General features: G+C 42.4%; 1 protein-coding gene across 4 annotated transcripts; it reads right to left on the bottom strand.

Annotated features, from left to right (window-relative positions):
• Positions 1-2,341: 2,341 nt before the first annotated feature.
• LOC117539088 (E3 ubiquitin-protein ligase RING2-A-like) lies at positions 2,342-12,252 on the bottom strand. 4 transcript variants are annotated; one of them, XR_004567937.1, is made up of 8 exons: positions 12,005-12,252; positions 10,879-10,976; positions 10,052-10,212; positions 9,765-9,980; positions 5,246-5,545; positions 3,931-4,198; positions 2,883-3,142; positions 2,342-2,507 (listed from the first exon to the last, which is right to left on the bottom strand). XR_004567937.1 is itself a non-coding variant. In XM_034205114.1 (7 exons), the coding sequence occupies exons 2-7, from the start codon at positions 10,954-10,956 to the stop codon at positions 2,996-2,998; spliced, it is 1,170 nt and encodes a 389-aa protein (XP_034061005.1). In that variant the 5' UTR covers positions 10,957-10,976; positions 12,005-12,252; the 3' UTR covers positions 2,342-2,995. The 4 variants fall into 4 exon arrangements, 3 of the variants coding, with proteins under 3 accessions (XP_034061005.1, XP_034061007.1, XP_034061008.1); XM_034205114.1 differs by having other exon boundaries at positions 2,342-3,142; XM_034205116.1 differs by having other exon boundaries at positions 2,342-3,142; positions 10,879-10,971.
• Positions 12,253-25,161: the final 12,909 nt, after the last annotated feature.

Below are 25,161 nucleotides of genomic sequence, written 5' to 3'. Positions count from 1 at the left end.
TCTGTTGTAGCGTCATGTTTCTCTTGATACTGCTGAAGGGACCGGCTTCATTAAAGCTCATGAGAGAAAAAGTCAACATTTAATGCAAGTCCCTGGGTGTTTCTTAATGTCGAGTAAAGCTGCTCCAGAGCCACTATTTCAAGCATACTACGTCATGGAGTGCCGCCGAAGGCCTGATCCAATGTCCAGCATACTTGGAATTCTACCGAGCCCGGCGTACTTCGTTTGGAGACATTTTGAGGCTGCACATGTGTAGACTCCGGTCTTACAATCCCCACAATGCTTTGCGCACGGACCAATTTCCCCAAATCTGTGCCGGACACCGGCTAGCCTGTTCCACTCAGTTTTCCGAATGCCAGGAAGTATTCTTGCCTCGCTTCTGAAGCAAGACGCTCGGAAGACATTGAAAAACACCCTCTGACTCTTCTGTAGTCGCAGCTTAAAGCAACTGACACTTTAGAAATGCCTCCCAGCAAAGCTCTACCTAACGCCACATGAACAATTCTGAATCAGTGCAGTCAAAACTAAACACTGCCACATTACTGTGAGAGTATAACTGAAGAAAACATTTCTTAATCATCAATCTTTATCATAAGCTAGGCAAAGTTATGGCTGCAGGAAATGTAATATGCATTAAAACGAAATTAAGATATAAATGGTTAAATCAAACTAGTCTTAATGGCCTATAAGGAGACAATGACCCCCTGTGGAGTGTGGAAACCATAAAGTGAGATGTTGGTGGGTTTCAAAGCTACATATGTTAAGGTGGAACATGGTCTACACTTGCAAATTAAGTCTTAAGTCACACCTGAAAGTAATTTTTAAAAAATCAATCCAATAGGGAACCTAGGTTGCATTCCAATAGTCCATCTAGCTTAGGAACCTTCCTAACGGAATGAAATGACCCGGAAGTCCCTCAGTGGCAGCCATGATAAGTGCCGTTCCAATTCTCCAAATGAAAGGAAAGGAGGTTTCAAACTTCCTTTATAACCTCCTTTAGCTTAGGAACCACTGGACCTCCCTAACCGAAAGGAGAGGAGAAAATGCTGCCCCACAATGTATTGCAGCCGCAGCATTTGCCGTCGCACAACATTCGGCCGTTCACGGAAACAACCGATTATGACATGAACGTTACGGTGCTTATTAAGCTTTTTAAAACGTATGTGGTAAGTTGCCAAAGTGCTTTGTTTTGAACGTTCATCAGTATTATAATCAAAAAGAGAAATATGAACGTTAGTTTTTACTGAAATGATCAAATAAAGTCAACATCTCACAGTCTTTACTGAGCTGTGTGGGTTTGTTCAACTTTTAAAAGATGTTTGAATGGTGATATATACAGTGATAGATGTTAAGGACTAACGTTTATAATAAATACATCTGTATTGATTTTAAGATATTTTCATAGTTCATACAATCATACGTATTGGGATCATTTGTATTAATGTGGACCGGAGGGAGAGGGTGACGAGCAGAAGTTTCACTTTCCTTTTTTATTTCAATTCCAACTTTGGTCCTGAAGAATATGTTTCTCTGTTGTCCACGTTCATAAAGCATAAAGCAACAGCATCAGAGCACGGTGCAGAGTCTCTAGATGAGTTTACAGTAGTCCCTCGTTCTTATTAAACATCCATGTTGTAGTCCGCTGTATAGAAAACTGTAGTTTCCATAGTTTCCCCACAGCAGCAGACGCACATTCATGACGTCCGCTGGCGCATCATAAACACGTCGGATAGTGAAAGTGCAGTCGATTCTCTAAAGTACCGCAGTCTCTTCTCCTAAGTCCTTTTGAATTCTCCTATCCACTATCCCTTAACCCTGTGACCTTTCACTCAGAGGTCAAGGAATAGGAGATAGGGTTAGACGTTAGGAGCTGATTTTTGGATTATCGGAACGCAACCCTGCACTTATCCTTTAAGAAAAAAAACAACTCCATGAATAATATTGCTCATAAAATGTGTAGTCACCCTGTCCTACCCCAGTGCATGCTGGGATAGGCTCCAGCCTTTGATATATTAAGCAGTTCTCGGAAATGTATAAGATGCATTCGCAGAAACGGAAATGTTCAGTACAGCCGTGTGTGTAGTTCTGACTGGCGGCATAAAAACAAGTCACTGTAGAACAAGTATGCCCATTAGACAATCATACATGAATAATGCAGACTTTTAGTCTGAAAGTCAAAGTTAAAACAGATGATGAATCTCATTAACTTGAGCAATACATTTATGGACAACTATATCAGTATGAAGAAAGAAAACAAGTGTGGAATTTAAAAGTATTTGATCGGACACACTTTGAATTACAACAAATGAACTTCTTGGAATTATAATCTAATACTTTTGACTTGAAATGAAATCCCTTAATTTTAATGTTTGAAAATTCTAACTAAGTGATCCATAGATTTTACAAAGGAAGTGTCAACAAAAAACAACGACTCACATTTATGACCCAATATATTGAACTTTTCCTGGCTGGCTGCCACATGTATTAACCTTAATAGATTGATGTCATTTCCTATTAAGAGACATTCAATTGTGTTTTTATTTTGTACCCTGTTACCTAAAAATAATTCATTCACATTTCAAACACCCCGACTGCACAGCTTTGTCTTTATAAACGTGGTCGGCTGTTAAATGTTCGGACGCAGCCTGATTATTCACCAGAACACAAGCCACGACTCTTTTTGCTGTTATTAAGAGGTTTGTGTTTTTTCTTCTTCTTGATGTATCCTCCAAATATCAGGTCTCAGATCAGATTTCGTAAGATCCAAAAGTGATCAAGACTGTCTTAATGCCAGTACATTTGAAAAAGAAACGCTAAAAGAGTGGTGCAGTGAGGACATTTTGTTTTGTAGGCCGAGGCGTTTACTGACATCTCATGTCGTAAAACAAATCATATCCTTAGCTTCCGTTAACCACACACCTTATTCCAGGCATCTAACCAAATCTAATACATTAAAAAAACGACTTTAAAAGCAAGTGAACCCAGAGTTTAGGCCTCATTCTGGAACCACACTGGACTTCTGCTGTGGCTGCGGGGCTGCCTGCTGCTGGTCCCTGGTGGGAGCGTAGTGAATCTCCAGAGGCTTCCTCACCTTCCAGTATTTCTCCTCGACCAACTCCAGAGTCAGAGAGCCGTTCAGCGTCTGAGGGAGGGGGAGGGGGGTTGAATGAATGGGAAATAATGAAGACAATGAAACTGTAGTGATTAAAAGCTACAGTAGATGCTAGCTAAGTGTGCTCTGAAGCAGTAGATGTTTTTCTGGATTTGTGTTCGGACCGAAGCTGAAATGTATTTCTGTATGTTGTTTGTGTTTAGGGCTGCAAATTAAAATGATTGTTGTTAATGATTTAGCTGCAGATTATGTTCTAGATTCATTGTGAAATACCAAAAGGTACCACTTAACGATGTTGCATTTTATACTTACGGATTCTTACATTGTAGAAATGTTTAAATCGTTATAAATAAAAATAATTGTTCTTATTTTCTGATTTGTTTTCTATGTTTATGCATCACTCTTTTGTGTGTATGTTATGTGTTATATAAATATATAGTTAGTCTTGATAAAGATGTGCATTTTTTTTGTTCATGCTTAAATTATAGTTTTTTTAGACTTTTTTTTCCAGTGCTGGAACAAAACGTACATGTTCTACGACATTTGCACTATTTTTAAAAAATTTTTAAAGATGCTTTTGTAGATCAATTTATAATATAATGAAAATAGTTGTTAGTCTATGCACTGGTATTAGCAAACACTACCACATTTCTTTTTAAATAACAGTCGGGCACTACGAGTGCTAAATGGACAGCCAGTGAACGGTTACTAGCATTCCTGTCCAAAGTCAGACGAGGACTTTGTTGAATATAATTCTTATATTAAGCCCATGTTAAGCTCGTGTGATGGCGTGGCAGAGTGCTGGTTGGATGACTCACAGAGAACTGTCCTCCTCTCGTCAGGATGTAGATGGTGTGATGTTTCTCACTGATGGTTTTCAGAGCCGAGCCCTCTCCATTTCCTGCTCTTCCTCCACTCTCTCCTCCTCCCCCTGCTGCTCCTGTTTCCTCTCCTCTTCTTCCCCCTCCCTCCTCCCTCCCTCTGTCCTCCATCTCTGCGTCGGTCTGTCTGTCGTCCAGGGCGATGCGCAGAGTCAGGTATTTGGAAATGTGGTCCACAGTGGCATTGACCGTCGTGCTCAACAACCTGCAGGGAGAACGTTTGATAAACAATGAGTAGAAAGCAAAGACAGATATTCATATACACTACTGAAGCATTCACCGCTTAAAATTAATGTTTAAATCATTTCAATCTGATTTGAATTCAAGTTAAAAGGCAGTTTCTCATCTGTGAAGGTTTAACCTTTTCTGTAAACTGACACGGTTAGCAAAGTTGTTGGTGTGACTATTGTAGTGACACAATACCTGTCTGCAGATAGTACACCAAATATAAAGAGATAGACATTTCAAATACAAAATGTGGGTTTGCCTATAAATTCTGTCTTCCCTGCCGCAATCTATATCGTTGATGAAAAGAAACCAAACTACAATACAGAAAGAAAATCAACTGTAGTTCAATGTTTCTTAAATACTTGATTTTCTTTACTGTGAACAAAAAAGAGGAAAGAAAATATTATAGACTGGACTATTTTAGACTAAAATGGTCAATAACCTTCGTTGGCTATAGGAACATATTTACAGGGTTTCTTTCACTAAAAGAAAGATAACATGAAATACAATATCATTTGAGCTCACAGATCAGAGGCCTTACTGCTTTCCCTCTTCTTACAGTACGCTCCTTCAGGGGAGATTGAGTTACATTTTTCGATTCCACTAAAACATTTTTCATACAAATATTCTGTTGAGGGAATTCAAAGCACATTCAACAAGTTATTCCTGTTGAAGTTTATTCAAAAATACAATTTGTTTTGGAAAAACGATTGTTAAATCCCATTACAAGGTGGCACAACACAACATGAGACATGATTAGCTCTAACGAAGAGAGGCAGTACAGATTCGGATTGTTATGTGTGTGTTTCTGGTTCTTGTGTCAATTGAACTCTTGACCTAGTTATTTAAAATGTTGAAGGCATCCTAGTAACTCTGTTTTGTGTTTTGTTTTGTATTTAATGTTGTGTTTTTTGTGTGTACGAGTTGGTATTGTCATCTGACTGCCGAGTCATTTCTGTGAGTGTTTTGCCTGTACTAAATCTAAAAATCGAAATAAAGAAACCTCTGAATGGTCCGGTCTCACCTGGTCTGGTTGTAGTCCTGGCCGCGGACCAGCTCGGGGTGGGGTTTGAACATCAGCTCGATTTTGGAGGCCGGCCCCTCTTTGTGGTGGCGTGGCGGGGGGGTGGGGTTGCCGCTGTCTGCCTCAGGCCCCTCGTCTGAAGCCCGCGGCCGCTTCCTGCTCGGCCCGGCTGCTGAGGGGGTCTGCCCGGGGGTGGGGGCGGAGTCATGAGACAGGTGGGAGCGAGCGTCGCCGTTGTCCTCCCCCCCGCTGAAAGTGGTGTTGTTACTCTCCTGGATCGGCTTCTTCATCCGGTGGTTCCTGCGGGGGGGGGGACAACTGAATGAATGGGAGTGAAATAATATAAGTTATAATAAAGTGTAAGGTGTAAAAAACTGGTGTTTTTATCAATGTGAGGGAGGCCATCGTATTATTTTAAAGGGAAAGCGGTTAAAACTGTGTATTGTGTCACTTAATACTGTTTTCAATAAAGAAAAAAAATTACCAAAAAATTACGCAAATAAAAAAAGGAAAATAATATTATTTTTGTATTCTTCTTTTGTGGGCAGAAACAAATAAGTCAAAGAAAGTAAAGAAAAGATCATATAAGATATACTATATTAAGTCAATATTACTAAATATAAAGTATATCTAATCTTTTGTTTACAATTTATTTTGAAATAAATGACTTATTTTCTCAAAAACAATAGTCTATATGAAAATGTTACTTTTGGAGATACACTATTTGGAGATATCCAGAACTTGTAGTACCCTATATTGCCTTCAGATAAACTTTGGACTATTTTAGGAAATAAAAACGAGCATGGAAAATGATTATATAATGGTCCGAAAAGAAGGGGAGTTTATAAAAATCTTATTTCTTGTGAAGTAGCACATTGATTCAAGACTTAGCCTTATGGTTAGATTATTGACAATGTCTTTTCAGACTTCTTTAAAGGGGACCTATCATGCAAAATGCACCTTTGTACGTCTTTTATACATGAATATGTGTCCCCGGTGTTCCAGGGAACTCACCAAGTGTCAGAAAACACAACCCTCTCTATTTTCCTCCTTAGCCAAATCTCTAAAAAAGGGGCTGCAACGGATCTGAAAAAAATTGATCCAGATTTCAACACTTTTCTACGTCACAAAGACGTGCTCCGCTTATTGGTCAACTCTCCACCTATCAGGGGAATGAGCCACGGCCACGTGCATTGCCAAACCTCTCATTCGCATATAGGCTATCGGCAGGCTAAATCAACCCCAGTCACATCTGTGTTTTTGCCTGCTCTTGCCAGGATGTCTAAGCCAGTTAAACGTTGTGCTGTTGTTGGTTGCAAGACTCGGGACAGGGGACTGCATGCAATCATTTGAAAAAGAAAATAATCTGTGGCTAGACTTCATTTTCAAGGGACATGTGCCAGAAGACCACGGCAGATTTCTGTTGGTGTGACTCGTGTGACTGTGTTCCAAACATTTTACGACGGACATGTTTATGAACTTCTCTCAAGTCCAACACGGATATGCCTCCAAACTAATGCTAAACCTGGGATCAATACCAACCTTTCGGGACCAGGCCAGTGAGGACACATCCAATTTTGAAGCTGTAAGTTTTTATTTAGCGGTGTTTTTCCTGATAAAGCTATCTCTAGCTTGTAGTATGTAGCTTCACCGTATCAATGTCGCCTCAAACCCAAATAGTAATCGGTTAGGTGTTTATATGTTTTTGTAACATTTTATTTTGTACGCTCCGCAGTCTTTGCTTTGTCTTTTATTTTAATTATCAGGCATTTGCTAACATGTTCAGACATACTGCCGTAATGGCGATCTGTGTGAAGGCTGTAAAGCCACGCCCTAGCCGATAACACAAGTATTTATTCTCCTATTTATTAGTATTTTGTATCCTCTAAAATTATATTGAGTAAGTTATAATAACAAACGTAATCTTCTGTAGGCAAGTGCCGTTTTTTGCAGCGTTATATGTAAAAGCTTTTGTGTGTTTACTTGTTTGCGCACATGAATATAAATGGGGGTGTGTTAGGAGGATACAACACTGTGTGTATGTATGCGAGGGGGGACACACACCACGAGTAAAACGGAGATAAAGCCCCGTTGGTCTGTTGTTGTTGACGAGGCCTTACCTCTAGCAACATGCTAATTAGTGGCTAGCACTCATTACAGTCAGTCTACTGAGCTCAGCCCCTCTCCAACACATCATCTGTATTGAGTCAGAAACACAGCATGCACGTTACGGTTCAAAACTCAGATTGGAAAAGGCTAAGCAAAGAGCTTTGCTAAATAGAGAGTTTTAAGCCCCATCTTTTGGGATTTCAGACGATATTTATCCAAATAGTATTTTCTCATCCTGAATACTAAATTGAGATGATTTTGTTCTAACTATGTTTTCTTCTTTACAGGCCAGCACCTCACATACTTACTAATTAGTGACAATTTGTACATCCTTTGCTATTATTTACATTTTTTTTTATCATGGCGGAAATGAAAGACTGTACCTGGCAGCCCTGCACCACAATGAAAACGCTGAGCGTGCACAAGCCACTACATCCACTGGAAACCCTCTATATAAACTGCAGTTCCCAAAGGCCAGGAAGGGAGAATGCAGAGCAAAACCAGTAAAGACTGACCCCACATTCCGTAAGTTTTTTAAATATTTATTATACAACTATTTACAAATATAAAATTAGAAAGAACTTTCAGTTTTTTACATGCATATACTAATCTAAACCACATTTTTTGTTGTGCTTTTTTTAACATTGCACAGGCTACGTGGCCAACTTGATGGACCTCATCTTCGACCAAGTCTTTGTGGACCCTGCACCATTATGAGCGACCTGACAGGGAGGAGGTCATCGCCGGGTATGCTACACGGTTCAATTTGGCTGCTGTCTGAACCCAACATCAACATTTTGCGGATCAGGAAACTCCTGCCTCCTTGAGGACAACGCAGGCCGGAATCACCACTCTGATCCTGCGTCCAAGGAAGCCCCAGCACCAGCTCACAAAGCTTCTGTAGGCTAGATACCTGTGACGCCTGAAATCATTAAAAAAAATATTTAGTGTCATTTATACAAAATACAAGTACATTTAGTTTTTTTTTATGGGTTCAAAGAACCGTTGATTTTGACAATAAAGTTCCGAGTTGATATCAAATGTGTCGTGATTATTCATGTTTGGATGGGTAAAGAATATTCTGATTTCAAAAGCATAAGGTTGTGTGTGGACTTTTGTTGTCGTACACATGGGTGTGTTATGCCATTGCTGTAATAGTACATGTACAATGACAGAATGAAAGATTGCATAAAGCCATATACACCAGTATTTATTTCCATGAACAATATTAGCATTCGTTTTACAATTTCAGTCAAAAGAAACAAACCACTCACTGCTCTATTTGCCTCAACTGTAGTCCACCATGTTCAGCTCTGTAAATATTCAATGCATTCTGCAGGGAGAACACATTCAGGCACACAGGCTCCAATCCAGGATGCTCCACCATACAGGTTACAGAGTCATCAAGTTCCTGCATCCGTCTTGACACCTAGTGTGATAAACATATGTTGAATGACATGTGAAAAATGTATTCTCTAAACAGACAACTTAGTGAAGCTATCAAAAATGTTACCTGTGGTATCGCCATGCAGCACATTCTCCGTTCAGAAGGCATCGTGGCGCAATTTGCACATGTAAACTTGTAGAAAGAAGTCAATAACTGAGCTTTTAAAAACACATGAAACTACACACACTGCTGACAACTGAGGTGTTGTTGGAGTTATACTTTTTATCACCCTAAGTTATTGAACTTTCCAACGGTTGTTGCACGATGTTGGAAGAAAAGGGCTGTAAACTATTAATAAATGCAATGAGGCCATTGTATATATGCTGAAAATATGAATGTCTCCCTTTATAAATATATATATATATATATGTATTGCTGTTTTTGCGTTACAAGCTCTAAGTTATAAACTGTACACATTGCATTCTTGCTAATTAGCCAAAATATGAACGGAATAAGTAGCACGCATCGTAACGGAGTAAAATAAATAGGGACAACAGCTTGTCAACTAACCATTCAGAAACGTCCTGCTGCAACCGAGATGTTTCCACCTCCACCAAAACCTCCGCTGCTTCAGGGTCAGTCTCTGGATCAAATTGATAATACGCTTGAACACATGCATTGCTCTGAGATGACATGTTTATTCCACACTCGTAATCACAGCAAGCATGTTAACGTGACTCTCGCCGGCTCATGCCCCGCTCTTCTGCAGGGGGGCGTGGTCAGCTGCTGCTCAGAATTTTCAAAGACAGGCTTGGAATAGAGCGAAAATGAGCGAAACGAGGCATGGCTAAAAAATGATCTGTTTGGTATTTTGAAAAATAAAATGTATAAATATACCTTATATAGGTATGGTCATACACTATATCATTTAAATATAGCATGATAGGTCTCCTTTAAGGGGTCTCTAGTAACCCTGATGCATCATGATCTGTGGTGTCACCCTGTGGCCCCCAGCTCTCGAACCTGTAGCGGGCCTGCTGCCGGAGCCCCTCCTCGATGCTTGAGCTCAGCGCCTCCTTGTTGTGAAGCCGGTTGAGGCGCTCCAGGACGCTGCGCTGGTGGGCCTCATACTCGTCCCGGCTCGGGTAGATCTTGGAGATCAGAGCGTCGAAGTTTGAGTCCCGGCGCAGCGAGCGTCTGGAGACCAGCTTCTGCCTGCAGGTGGGACACTCTTTGTTCCTGGGGGGGGGAGGTGTGGTGTTACTCTGAGCTCTGCTTCAGGTTAAGGTAGGTGGATAGAAAAGGCTCACCCTGATCTCAGCGCGGTGACAATGCAGTCGGAGCAGAAGCGGTGCAGACACTCTTTGGCCGTCATGGTGTTCTTCAGCATATCCAGACAGATGGGACACCTGATGTCTCTGTGCAGGAAGCGAGGAGACACCGTCACCTCCGTCCCATCCATGATTGCCTCCTGCACACACACATGTTATATTGTGTTTTTATGCAAGTCCTGTTAAAAAAGGATCCTGAAATGGAAATATAACTTGGCCAATAATTCTACTTCTCAAAACTAATGAATTAAACTGCATTAATATCTCAACGGTGCTATAGTAACACCAAGTTGGCATCATTACTATATTATACTGTACATTTCCATTAATGACACCTACTGTGCACTAGCCAACAAACAAGCATATGATGTAATATAGTATCAGGAGGGGGGCAGGAGCTCCAACAAGCCGTGTAGGACAGAGAGTGAATACACATACTACACAGAGATGCTGTTTGAGAAACCAATGTGAGTTTGGAACATTGATTGAACAATGTCAATCTATTCTCGTAGACCTCAACAATGGAATCATCAGTAGAAATGGCCGTGACATGGGAGCTTTAAAAAAAAAAAAAAATCTCCCATACATCGCGTCGCACCTATCACATCTCTGCGCCCCACACTTTGAGAAACGCTGTATTAGAGGAAGGTTCCCTAAAATGTCACTGTTTTTTATTTCACCTGGCACCAAAAGTGACTTTTTCCCGTATAAATTGGATTTTTAGTTCCTTTTTTGTTTTCCTTTGAGTGCTTTGTCTATGTATGTATGCCTTTTTTCAGAAAATATGTGTTTACGTAATCCTTTACCTGAGGGCTCCTGTGGAGTTCATACAGACTCAGCTCCCAGCTCTTACTGGGAGTCTGGATGTTCACCGGAGCTGCCATGACGACTGCTCCTCACTGCACTGAGAGAAAGGAGTACCTCAAAACATTTGTATAGCATGTATCAATGCCAGACATATCTTCTTACTCTTTGCAATTGCTCCATTTTGCCTACAATTGTCTTTAAAATAATCAGGGGGGGGGGGCTCATGAGCTGTTTGATATTTAAATGATATTTTGATACCAATTTTTCTACAACTGTATTTACATTTTGTCAGAGAAGTATATTCAACACAACAAGTGCATGTTTTGCCATTTTGGGCATCGATTATTACCTAGAAACATATGGAGAAAATCAGAAGAAGACATTTCATGACAGCAACAGGATCAGATTATCAGGTGAAATTATATTGACATTATGATGGTTGATTCCGTAGTTTTGATGTAAAAATGTAAACAGTACTGACACTAGGGTGACCAGGTGCCAACAAGCCACATGTGGGACAAATAGGACTTTTTTGCGGGATATATTACTGCGTTGCTTAAGAGCTAGATTAGATGTTTATATAATGTCTATCTAACCCTTAAGAAGAACATTTCTATTAAACTATAAGTTTCAACATATTAATAACAATGCTTTACTTTGGTTTAATTGTTTGCACAAACTATGCAAGTGCACACTCTGACACACGCAGTGTGTGGGGCTGCCCATAAATTAATCAATGTCTCTGTTGATTGATTGACATCTGACACAGCTAATGGTGATGATAGTCCTCTCGTTTTCTACACACCTTTGTAAAAAAGCCTTGTTTAAGACGGGCGACTGTCAATCAAATGCGGGACATCGGCAAAATGCGTGGGACAGATGATCACAATGCTGTGCAGTCGCGCACACAGCGGGACCACCCTAACTGACACTTGCTAACAGTGAAGAGAAAACTCCGCACGGACCAGACAGTCGATCTTCATCACGGTTAATAACACATTTAACACGTTTGCAAAGTTGTACTTGCGAGCAGGGTTTACAAATAAATAACAACATAATCCTATTCTTCTATTGAATGTTTTAAACAAAAGTGTAGAAAAAGCAGGGAATAAACTACAAACTCACCTGACGTTAAACTGTTGACAGTTGACCTGAAGAGACCCCCCCCCCTTCACAAACACACACAGGCTCCAAAAACTACTAGAGAAATCCCTTTAAACACACACTCTCGTCATTATTTCTTTACGATGTCGATAAAATGATTTATGTCATGGCTGTGTGCCGCTCAAAGGGAACAGAAGACAATAAGATGAAGATCGAAGCGTTTGTTGAGCCCCTGCAGGAAGAGGCTAGCTAACATATGGCCATCTTTCTTCTTCTTCTCCCAGAACAACTCGCTTTCTCGGTTGACGAATTGCCCCTTTCAGCGCCACTGCCCTCTAGCGGCCAGCCGTTTCATTACAATATAAATATCGATAAATAGATGGATGGATGGATAGATACCCTGCAGTATACAAAGTCATTAAAACTAGCTGCACCTTTACAAGTTTTGAGAACACTTTAATGCATCAATAACTAAAAAATGCATTTCCTGCAGAAAATGCGTGCAAATGCTGTAAACTGTGAACATTTGTTGCTGAATTTAGCTGAAAATGCAGAAAAAGCTGAATATGTTATTAGTTGAATGATCTTTGTTGGAGCTATATATATATATCTTTATATTATTTAATAGTTTAACATTTATTTTCTTGCTGTTTATAGTGTTTATTATTATCATGTATTTATTAGGGCCGGGACTCGATTAAAAAAATTAATCTAATTAATTAGAGGCTTTGTAATTAATTAATCGAAATTAATCGCATTTTTAATCACATGTAAATATTTGACCTGAGAACAGTGAGAAGCAATTTTTTTCACATGGATTTTAGTATACCATTAGGCGCATTCACACCGCAGTACTTTTCCCACAAAGGTTCATGAGAACTTAGTTCATGAGAACTCTTTGAACCTGGGGGAGGATTAGGCAAATGAAGCCGCTGACGTCACTTCTTCTTCTTCTGCTTTGGGTTTACTGGCAGGCCGCAAACCACTTCACGGCGTATACTGCCGCCCAAAGTCCCCGGCCGGAAGTCCCCGGAGTTGGGGACTGGCTTCAGTAGAAGCTGCTGGGAGTCCCAGCAGCCTTCCGAGTAAATCGCCAGAACGCCGACACCTCCTCATCTCCACCGCTCCCATGTTTTATTTTGTGTTGCCATAAGTTAGTCTCTCTGCGTTTCTGCGCTGGGCTAATGCTAATAATGCTAATGCGAGGATAATAAATGGCGGCTTCACAAAACTTTTTGGGAGTTTTACGGGGCGTGGTTTGCAATCCGCCCAGCCAATCAGAAATATAGCTCTTTTCTCACAAGAGAGCCGCACGAAAGTCCCTGCTCTCTAGCAGCTCTCTGCTCTCTAGCAGGGACTTTCGTGGTGGTAAAAAGGTTCTCATTAACTAATTTTAGTACCGGCTCTTTTTGGTGTGAACGCGATAAAAGAGGCTAACGTCCACGCTAGCTTCCACGCTAGCTGCTATATGTTTTGCATTGAGGTGATACTTGAGGCTTGATGTGCTGCGGTGATATGCGAATTCCTTTTTGCATAATTTGCACACAACCGTGCTCTTATCGACGCTTCCATCCGTCCGTTTTTTAAAACAACATTTCCCACTGTTGTTCACTGTGGTTTGTTGTTGTCTGAAGTCATGAACGTTAGTTGGTGCTCCAGTATAATCGGTACGCCTGAAACTCATCCAGTGAGAAACGTTCCGCGGTGCAAAAATAAGTGCGATTAAAATGCGTTAATTTTTTTACAGTCTCTGTAGCAGCTTTTAACTACAAAAAACAAGTAAATGTGTTGGTGAACTTAGCGGAGAAATGCAGAAAAGTGAAATGATTTGAATCACAATTGTTACAGCTCAAATGCTTTGCAATGACTGTTGAAAACTTGAAAGTGAAATGTTAAACAGGAAGAGTAGGAACAATGGTGAAGAAGCTTTATAGAGTAGCACAGTCCTAAAACCCGGAAGTAAGTTAGAATTTTACCACTTCCGGTTCCTTCGCCAAAAAGCAATGCAATTTCTCCATAGGATAGATTTTGGAAAATAGCTCGGAAATAAGGTCTGTGGTTGACACAAATTGAAGAGACGGATCACGTTTTGTTCTACGACATTAAATACATCAGCAGTGACCCCACTGATTTTTTAAGAGTTTACGTGTCTGAAAAAAGATGGTTGTTAACAAGTGGCTGAATAGGACTACAGAAGTTGTCGAGGCCGTTGTACGTCATTACACCGAACACGTAAATACTCCCGCTAAGTTTGTTTTTCCCCGTGTATTTACACACACACCCCGAGCTGCAGCTGGAGCCGTGTTTATAGAGGTGATAGTGGTAATATCTCTGGCTGCTTGTTCCTAACTGCTAGTGTTGGCCGCTGAAACCCCGAGAATTCGGCAATTTGTCCAATACAAATCTTTACTTTCATACAGAAGTTCCACTTTACTGATGCCCTTCATTAAGGTTTCTCTAAACATGAGCTGTGCATGCTTGTATGGCACTTCCGTCCCTAGCAGCATACACAGAGGAAATCAGCCAGGACAAAGTCCCCAGACACTGATCCCCTGGGTTTTTTATCCCCAAATGTTCATTAACCAAAAACGAAACACAGACGCTCAGCTTCACAGATAATTTTAGGATACCGTCAATCACAGATTCTGGTAAGGCAATGTCCAAATGTGGATTTGAAATTACACTTATCGGTTCTGAAGATTTGTTGGTATCCTGCCGACAACGCCAATTTGTGGGGGAAATTTCTGTGTAGCAATGCAGGAGGAGTCACCGACTCAAAAGGAGACACAGGGAGAGCTGGAGTTTTGATGTCAAACACTGATGGTTTATTTTGGAGCTTCGGCCGGAGAATTCACAAAACAAGTCCAAGAGCCAGAGGTTCTGACTGCACGGTAGAGTTGCCACGTCAATTCTGAAGAACCCCAGACCCATGTATTTAGCTAGTTCAGAGAGAATAATCAACATTGTGCATAACAAGATAGAATCATAACACCTCTATCAGCTGACGCCAACAGGCAGGAACAGGGAGACAAAACACTGAGAGCAAAGCAGCCAAGGTTACAGGTGTGTGTGCTCAGTCAGGAGAGTAAGAACTGATAAACTGGGTCAAAGTTATGGGCCTTGGAAAATATTTCCCCAATAAAAACCACTGGAGTCATTGTACAAACAAACACTCAAAATACTGGACAAAACAATCTGTTTATTCGCATCACTGCCCAATCACAGTAAATTTCTCTGAGTAAAATTGACTCAAATTGAAGAAAATGTTACTCTAAAAATATTACATTTGGTCCCAACCTATATAGAGTAAAATGTACTCTTTGTTCAGAGTTGTATTTTTAGAGTTCATTTTACTCTATTATGTGCTTAGATTTGACTCTACTTAATGGTTATTTACTCTATGTAGTGTATATTAAAAACAATTCTACTGCCATTTTTAGTCATAATAGAAGGTAATTTTACTCCCAATCGAACGTCATTTCACTCCAACTAGAAGGTCATTTTACTCCCAATCGAATGTCATTTTACTCCAAATAGAAGGTAATTTTACTCCCACTAGAAGGTAATTTTACTCAGAATAGAATAAATGAACCATAATGATCTTTATAATAAAAAAGGTCAATAAACCAAAGTGCTTAAGTAACACGAGTGGGCGTGTGAAGCTGACCATTGAGCGGCCCGACCAAGCAAGGAGGCAGAGGCAGAGAGTTAAAATACAACCCGGTGTGGGCATTTATTCATCGCTGTGGTTCATGATACACAGCCTCAATATGACTGTCTCACGTGAACACAGTCACCAGCAACAAGGATCACACACACACTAACAGGAAAACAGAACCTAAATACACACAGGACTAATCAAACCAACAAGACACAGGTGAGGAGGGAGGAGAAACACAGGGCACCAGGTGAACACAATCACCAGCAACAGATAAGACGGGAGGGGGAACACTTTTCAAACTACAACAGGAAACAGAGACAGACAAACTAAAACATAGACAGATCGTGACAAATAGATGCATAAATGACATAGATTCACATGCTTCCTGCAATGTTTTAGCGTGGAACAAAGTAGTATACTTCGCCAATAATGAAGCTAATATAAGAGACCGAGATCTACGGCCCCAGAGATCACCTCCGTTACAGCGTGGTCATGGTTTGACTCCAATAGAATTGACTCTGCATTTTTGATCGCACTCTAGAAGCTATGAGTAATAAATACACTCCAAAATGATTAAATATCACTATTTCAGAGCAAAATAGTAATTACTCTGGAAAAAATACTCACCAATATTTCCTGTGTACTAAAAAAATACAACTTGTTGCGCTGGGAAATCTAATCCGGCGCACTTACAAGTTACAAGGTTTTTGTGTAGCTACAATTGTTATTAAAATGAATAGATACCAGGGGGAATAAAATAACGATGTTATGCACACAAAAAGCACCACAGTGTTAGGTTAATATGTCATCATAATAAAACACCACGGCGGGTGCGCTGCTGCGCTCTCTCTCTCACACACGTCTTTCGTGCATGGCAAAACAAATGTATTAGGCATTTTTTTTTGTAGCCTACAAAACCTAACCTAACAGAATCCAGATTTATTTATTGAACTCATTTAATTTACCTATTTTGAGTCAATGTGTAGTGACATAGCTTGGCCACTAGACAATGCCTCCCCGCAAACTTTGCCTATGGGGTCTGTCTGCAGGCACTCTGTGGACAGTTCCGCCGCAGTCTTTCCTATTTATTTAGAAAGAACAATTGGAAGAGTGCTTTACCTAGTTAATATATCAGGACCCGGTCCACTGTGGTCTAGTTGTGAAAAAAGCAGCGAAATCTCCCTTTTTTGTATTTTCACAAATAGAATAAAGGTTTCACAAATCTAAAACTGTGTTATAAAGAATAGCCTCTCTGGGATAATCCAGTCCAGATTAGATGAGTGTAGGTATAGTGGTTTTAGATCAGGACCTGGTCTAATGTGGTCTAGATGCGAAAAAAGCAGCAAAATCTCCCTTTTTTGTATTTTCACAAATAGAACAGTGGCGAGCCGTCAGGGCCCTCTAGGCCCTCTGTGAGGGCCTAATATATTCTAAAAAATAATATTTGAAAATATTAAAAAAAACATTTTTATTTTAATATTATTTTAAATATTTTGTTGTCGTTACATTTTTCATTAGTTTTACCGAAATAACTTGATTTAATTGTATATAAAATAACATTTCCAAAGAAAAAATCCTTCGAATCTGCCTGTTCAGTTTCTGTTGGAATGTGAAGGGTTAAATGCCGTCTGTTGGTCCCTCTCTACATTCACAGAGGGCCAGCGATAGTAACTCAATGAGAGAGTAATGTCAAATGACAGTTCAATTGACCAATCATATCTTCCCTCTAAATGGGCGGGCTTTATTTTCGCGGACTTTATGACAAGTTCCGCCCGCTGTGAGGTCTATGCAAGTGGTGCAGTGACGCGTCCTAAAACCCGGAAGTAAGCTTCGCTCGGATTCCCTCGACAGAAAGCAACGGGATTTCTACATAGGGTTTTGGAAAATAGCTTGAAATAAGGTCTGTGGAAAACGAACCTGTTAGATAAATGCACGTTTTGTTCAGCCGGATAATATCCACATGTCTACCCTACTTTTATTTTTTTCGAATCATAAATCTAATCGATAGATTTATGATGGATAGATTTATGATTAGCATTAATTCGTTCATGATTGCTCAATTCAGTGATAGTGATGACATCGTTGCGAAATTATTAACCGAGTCATTTTCAAGATTGAGTTACAATGATAAACTGGAGTGGCAAAGGATCAGCTGAATGACCCGCAAGTGCTTCATCCAAAAGCACAGGAGGATGGACTTTGTGTTTAAGTGATTTGATCATCAAAGGTACGCCTAAGTCATTTTCAATGTGGGCCGCCGTGCCGACTGAATTCATTTTTAATTGTTACTTGGCTGTGGGTGCCCTGTCATGATAGGTATTTATATAAATTGTGTTGTTTTGTGTGGTAGAGGGTCGCTGTCATTGATGCGTTTTGCACCCCGGCTGCTGTTTTGATATTCCGCTGAAGTATACGCTGTGACGTAATTGTTAAGTGTAAGTATTAATATGTCTGCATGTAACTGCACTATAACTGTTCCACAGTAAGAGGGCGCTATAGGCGTAAGGAGGCGCAGCTATTGTAGCTGACGTCAGGTATCAGGTATAAGGGATTGTTCCCTCCCCTTCTATCTCTCTCTCTCTAGCTCTCATGGAGAGCAGGTCAAGTGGTGCAATGCACATATGAAAATAAACCACGCCAGTTAAGGCTAACGAAGACCTCGTCGTCATGACCAGTTTATTGCTATATATTGGACTCTATCAACAGTAATATCTCTTCTTTTCTTTCGAGGGAAGGGGGGGGGTCAGAGGGCCTAGGTATAAAAGTCACGGCTCGCCACTGAAATAGAATAAAGGTTTCACAAATCTAAAACTGTGTTATAAATAATTTTGAGACTCTCTGGGATAATCCAGTCCAGATTTGATGAGTGTAGGTATAGTGGTTTTAGATCAGGACCTGGGGCCTCATTTATAAATGGTGTGTACGCACAAAAGATGGCGTACGCCAGTTTCTACGCACTGTTTGCGATTTATAAAAAAACAACTTTACGGGAAAATGTGCGGTCCTCCACTTGTGTTGGTGACGTATGCAAGACCAGAGTTGTAGTTCATGTTTCTACACGGACCACTATTGCAGTAAGCATGTTGTAACTTCCGGTTGTTGTTGTCACCTCCGGGTATCCTGTGTGCCTGTTCTGTTGCTGATAGCTTATTATCTTAACTTAATCGATCGTTTTAAAACTCTTGATCACGGCAACTGCCTGACGTTGTAATCACACGTTACTACAGCTTAAGCACTCACAACTCTCCTTCTCTTAGCGACTGTAACTCCACAGTTGCCTACACTCTTTTCGGGTTTGCTAACGGTAGCTACTTTAGCTTGATAGCTAGCCATGGCTCTTTCCCCACCCTCGGGTGCTATTTCCTGCTCTACCTGTCTCATGTTTGGTTACTTCCCTACCTCCTTTACTGGTACCGATACATGTGTTAAATGTAGTATAGTTGTTAGGTTGGAGGCGGGAATCATAGCCATACAAGCCCGGCTCCGCATCTTAGAAAGTAACTCAGCTACAGTAAAGCCCATGTTAGCCGGTGCGGACCGGAAAAAGGTAGCTCTTATTAGCCGTCCCCCGGCAACTCCCGAGCAGCAGGGAGACTGGGTGACTGTTCAGAAGGGGCATAACGCGAAACCCGCAGGTCCCCACCAACCCATTCACGTATCTAACAGATATTCCCCACTCAGCGAGACACCCGCTGAGAAGCCAACTCTGGTTATTGATAGCTCTATTATGAGACACGTGAATTTAGAGACCGAAGCCTCCACAGTCACATGCATTCCGGGGGCCAGAGCGGGCGACGTTGAGGTGCATCTTAAACTGCTGGCTAAAAATAAATGTAAATACAGTAGGATTGTTATTCATGTCGGTGGTAATGATGTTCGTTTACGCCAATCAGAATGCACCTAACTTAATGTGGAGTCGGTGTGTAGTTATGCTAAAACAATGTCGGACAGCGTAATCTTCTCTGGTCCCCTCCCCAATCTGATCAATGACGACATGTATAGCCGCATGTCATCATTTCAGCGCTGGTTGTCTTGGTGGTGCCCAGCAAACAATGTGGGCTTCGTAAATAATTGGACAGCCTTCTGGGGAAAACCTGGTTTTGATTTTGAGGGGACCGCGGGGCGTGTGGCCGAAAACAAGCTCTGCGGGGCTGAATCCTAACGATTCCTGAATAGCTTCATGGGCTGCGAACAATACGGAGGGATTGTTCCCTCCCCTTCTATCTCTCTCTCTCTAGCTCTCATGGAGAGCAGGTCAAGTGGTGCAATGCACATATGAAAATAAACCACGCCAGTTAAGGCTAAAGAAGACCCCGTCGTCATGACCAGTTTATTGCTATACATGTGACTCTGTCAACAGGTTATGGGCCCAGATCACGGAAGAGCGAAATAACGATAGCTAGTTAGCTGAAAAGTTTAGGCTAGTTTAGCGGCGGGAAAACCGCGGGACGCTAAAGCTAACGGGCAGCTAAGCTAAGCTACAATCAAAAGATGGCGACCAGAGTTAGAAGCAACAAGCAAGTGGCCCACGTTTGACGGAAGGGCAGAAGAATACGAGCTCTGGGAAGAGCGGATGTTGTGCTGTATGCACGGAGTGGGGCTGAAAAAGACAATTTTGACGGGCCTCACAGGAGAAATAATGGAGGCCGCGCGAGCCCTGGATACTAAGCTGAATGCCGACGCATACTGCGAACTAGCACCACTCCTAGACAACACAAGCTTGGGGCTGATATTCCGGGACACAAAGGACAAAGGCCGAGAGAGTCTAATGGCACATTTCCACTGCAGCGGGGTAGCCCTGTTTAAGCGTCCCTACGCGTCCTCGCTCAGGCTTCGGGCTGCCTCGCTGGCCGTCCGAGGCCGTGGCGCATTTCCATTACAGTTTAGGACCTGGGGTAGCAACGCAGTGTAGGCGGGGCGATCGGCTTTACATTTTGAGTTGTTCCGTCGAGCTCCCGCTGGATTTTATCATCCCCAATGAGATGTAGGAACGTCGTCACCTCCTCGGTCGACCACGGTGTGCTTTTCTTTGACGTTGCCATTTTGTAGCTCCTCCGTTTACAAAAATGCTGTGTATAAAAATGCTGCAAGCTTGCTTCTAGATATGCGACGCTAGGGATGATCTCGTGCGCGATCTTGTGACGATTCTCTCTGACCAATCAGCAGTCGAGAGTGTTGACGTCACTAGTTCAGCCCTGGCCCTGGCCTGATAGAACCACGATTTTATGGGGCCGGAAAAAGAGGGAAAAAGTACCCGCTAGCCGGTGCTACGCTATATGGAAAGGCCACCAAAAACTGGCCTGGCCGCTTGAGGACGATTAAGGACGCTTAAACAGGGCTACCCGCTGCAGTGGAAAAGCGCCATAAAAGTGTTAAGAGAACACTACATCGGCAGAGGTAGGCCCCGGATTGTATCCCTGTATATAACATTGACCGCGCTGAAGAAAGCTAACACAGAGACTGTGACTGAATACGTCATCAGGACGGAGCAAATCATCACGGCGCTCAAAAGTGCAGGAGAAGCACCGAGCGATGGACTAATGATGGCGATGGTTATGAGGGGACTACCGGAGATGTATAAACCGTTCACACTGTTGGTGACGCACGGTTCAGCGGACATGTCGCTGGGGGAGTTCAAGGCCAAGTTGCGGAACTTCGAGGCCTCAGAAGACTCAGACCTGGTCGCCGAGGAGGCGGGAGAAAGGGTAATGAAGAAGAAAAAGACCGGACCCCCGACGGAGATGGCGTGTTGGCGATGTGGAGAAAAGGGTCACCGAAAAGATAATTGCACAAAAACTGTTTGGTGTAGTTTCTGTAAAACTTCGGGACACGCAGACAGAGTGTGTAGAAAGAAGCGCGAACAGAGCGCTCGGTATGCGCGCGTGCAAGATGGCGGCTGTGGACAAGATGGCGGCAGCGGTGGACGTGAGGCGAGTCGAGACGACGCCCGGAGAGCAGCGGGAAGAGAGGACTTCACCTTCGGGGCGCAGACAGCATACGCCAGCCGGTCAGCGCAGCAGCAGCAGGCCCAAAGAAAGGGACTGATCGTGGACACAGGTGCGTCGTCCCACATTATCAACGACAGGAACCGATTCAAGAACTTTGACAGCACCTTCGAGCCGGAGAGACACAGCATGGAGCTGGCAGACGGGAAGAGCACTTTCGGGTTGGCGCACGGGAGAGGAGACGCACAGGTATGCCTCATAGACGGTGAGGGGTGCCGGTGTACAGTGACGTTGAAGAACGCCCTCTACATACTAGGGGTGTTGAAAATAATCGTTTCTACGATGCATTGCGATGCGAACGTGGACGATTCGGTCTCGATGCAGTGACGGAAGATAATCGGTTATAGCGTAGTAACGTTGCTTCCTGATTTTCCGGCCGCGGCTTTACTATAACGTTTTTTTTTTCTGTCACTTTAATATCAAATCGGTCGGTGACGCAGAGATCAGGGAACAGACGTGACAGCGGCACAGCAACACCAAACACGGAGCAGTCTGCTTTATCCACCAACACAACACCACCAGTCCAGAACCAACAGCAGAAGGACCCGCTCTGAATCACTCCATGTCGCTGCGGCTCAGACACACAGGGATTTATGTTTTAAAGAAATACTGGCGTTACAATCAAGTCAGGTTTTTGGTGGATTTAATTAAGTCTTGGATTGCAGAGTATGAATGTCCTCTAGCAATTTTCAGACGATCTATACGTGTGTAAAGTTTGTGAAGGCAGGAGGAAAAAAGCTTCCGCGATCACCGTCTCCTCTCCGTTCCTCCAAACCCCGCCCCCTCCCTGAAAATAATGAGTGACAGGCTGATAGTGACCCGATAGAAACTTTATTATTCACTTAATCACTGAGATATAATGAAGCTAATTTAATCTCATACATTCATGGGATTTATGTAACAGTAAGACAGAGAATGTAAGTGTGCACCCACATGCAGTATTTTTGTTTGTATATGCTATTGTAAATACTCCTTTTGTCTGCTGTGTTCAGACTCAAGTCCTGTGTGTGATGCCACATTCAGTGTCCTTTTTTTAACAGAAGACCGTTGCTAGAAGATGCAGCTAGATTGCAGAAGCATTATTTGTTTTGTTTTTGAGGATGGAACAACTTCACACACAGATATAGGGAGGCTAGACCTATACAATTCATTTATTTTGGTTTATAAATGAATGTCAAGACATTTATGTTATTGATTTCTGAAGCACTTTCTAAATAATAAAAATAGAGTTCATATGTATTTACTGCATGTATGCATTGATGAAAAATAAGCCATGGGCAGTAATATAGAAAATTGAGGATGCAACACATTGGTATGAATCGTGATGCATCGGGATGCATCGGGATATCGAATTGAATCGAATCGTTGACAGGATAATCGTAATTTAATCGAATCGTGAGACCAGTGAAGATGCACAGCCCTACTACATACCCTCGTTCCCCCAAGAACTATTTTCTGTAAAATCTGCTACTGCAAATGGTGCCAAGGTGTTCTTCAATTAAGGTAACGATGTTCTTGTGGAGCCTGATGGTACGAGATTTAACATTGAGGTGTTCAAGAGAATGTATTATCTACAAACAGAATGTAATGAAAATGATGTGTGTAATGTCAGTCATGATATTCAGACATGGCATGAGATCATGGGTCATTGTAATTACGAGGATATACTGAAGCTGCAGGCGGTAACAGTAGGCATGCACATTAACAGTGAAAAGCATAGACCTAACAAAGAATGTGATGTGTGTATAAAGGGAAAGTTCACTCAAACAAGGAACAGAGGTCCCACAGAAAAAGTAAAGACACCACTTGAGCTAGTTAACACAGATCTAGCCGGTCCAGTAAATAATGAGTCCATAGGTGGCTTTAAATATATGCAGTCTTTCACAGATGTGTATACAGGGGCAGTGTTTGTTTACTTTCTCAAAGCAAAGAGTGACGCAGTTCAGGCCACAGAGAAATTCCTTGCAGATGTAGCTCCGTATGGCAGCGTAAAATGCCTGAGGTCCGACAACGGAACAGAGTTTACAAATAGAGAGTTTCAGTCACTGCTGAGAAGGAACAAGATCAGACACGAGACGTCCTGACTCCTGTCCTTACTCCCCGTGCCAGAACGGGATAGCTGAGAGGGAAGGGCGCACTCTTTTCGAAATGGCTAGGTGGAAGCTAATAGACTACTTACCTAAGAGTCTATGGCATTATGCGGTCCAAGAAGCAGTTTACACCAGAAATCGGTGTTTTAACAAGCACACGGGCACCACCCCATATACAGCACTGACAGGAAAAAGGTGTGATCTAGCCAGGATGCACAAGTTTGGGTCAGTGTGTTATGCTTACCAACAGGACAGAGGAAAACTCGAGTCCAGGTGTGAGAAAGGACTTTTTGTAGGGCATGACAAGGGCAGCCCCGCTTTTCTAGTCTATTATCCCGGTAAGGGGAAAGTGTAAAATCACAGGTTAGTAAAGTTGTCACAAAGACAACATGTGAGAACGAGACACAGACACAGGAGCCAGAGCTGGACTCCAGAGTAGGGTGTTAGAAAAGAGAGACGCCACAGCCTAGTGTACTGAGCAAGACATGCAGATAGACGGTCAACAGCCACCGGAGGATGATGGCGAGAAGCACCCTAGGGTGATGTCACGTGCCTCATGCAGTGGGAGATATCCCCCCTGGGAACATAAACCCCCAAAGTATCTGAAAGACTATGCCCAGAGAGAAAGTGACGAGGATGACAGTACACTTACCAGCATAGATTACTGCTACAGAGTAGTGAGTGGTGTACCTCAGACCTTTAAAGAGGCCATGATATCCCCTGAGTCAGGAAAATGGGAGAGAGCGATGGATGAGGAGATGAGGTCTCTGGAGGACAATCATACTTTTACTCTAACAAAGTTACCCGAGGGTCGACAGACAGTGGGAGGCAAGTGGGTGTACTCAATCAAGGAGGGTATTGAAGGGCACGACAGGTACAAGGCCAGGTTTGTAGCTAAAGGCTACAGTCAGAGGGAAGGAATAGACTACGGTGAGACATTCTCCCCTACAGCCAGGCGCGCCGGATTCATTTTAGAAGTGGGGGGGCAAAAAAAGTGCGTGTGTATGGCCCAATCCCAAACCACGCCCTACACACTCCCCCTCCGTGACGGAGTGAACTCCGTGGAGTGACACATGAGGCTCCCTCCTGTCAGATGGAGGGAGTAAATACAGCAGCAAGCTTTGAGACAAACTCCCCTCTCTCCGGCAGAAACAGGAAATGCCGTAACTGTATGTAACAACGGGTTCAAATCAGCATCTCTTTGACAAAAAATGTAAATGAATAACTCAAATAAAACTCCAAACATCTTTAATTGTGTTCAACGACGGCGGCGGTGGGGGCGGCGGTGGGGGCGGCGGCGGGGGCGGCGGCGGTTTTGACAGTTTCTGCGGCCGCAGAGGTGCTGCTTTTGGGTTCATCTGGCTTTGCTGTTTCTATGATTGATGAAGGTCCAGGCTCCGGAGATGTGGATGTCAGGGATGT

This window comes from Gymnodraco acuticeps, unplaced genomic scaffold (genome assembly GCF_902827175.1).
Source record: "Gymnodraco acuticeps unplaced genomic scaffold, fGymAcu1.1, whole genome shotgun sequence".
NCBI lineage: Eukaryota > Metazoa > Chordata > Actinopteri > Perciformes > Bathydraconidae > Gymnodraco > Gymnodraco acuticeps.
This window is presented reverse-complemented; position numbering and strand designations above follow the sequence as displayed.

Coding starts and splice junctions, on each gene's coding strand:
- LOC117539088 (XM_034205114.1), bottom strand. CDS start 10,956: ATGGCAGCTCCGGTGAACATCCAGACTCCCAGTAAGAGCTGGGAGCTG. Junction 10,213..10,878: donor AACTCCACAGGAGCCCTCAG/GTAAAGGATTAC, acceptor GTGTGTGTGCAG/GAGGCAATCATGGATGGGAC. Junction 3,143..3,930: donor CGAGAGGAGGACAGTTCTCT/GTGAGTCATCCA, acceptor CCCCTCCCTCAG/ACGCTGAACGGCTCTCTGAC.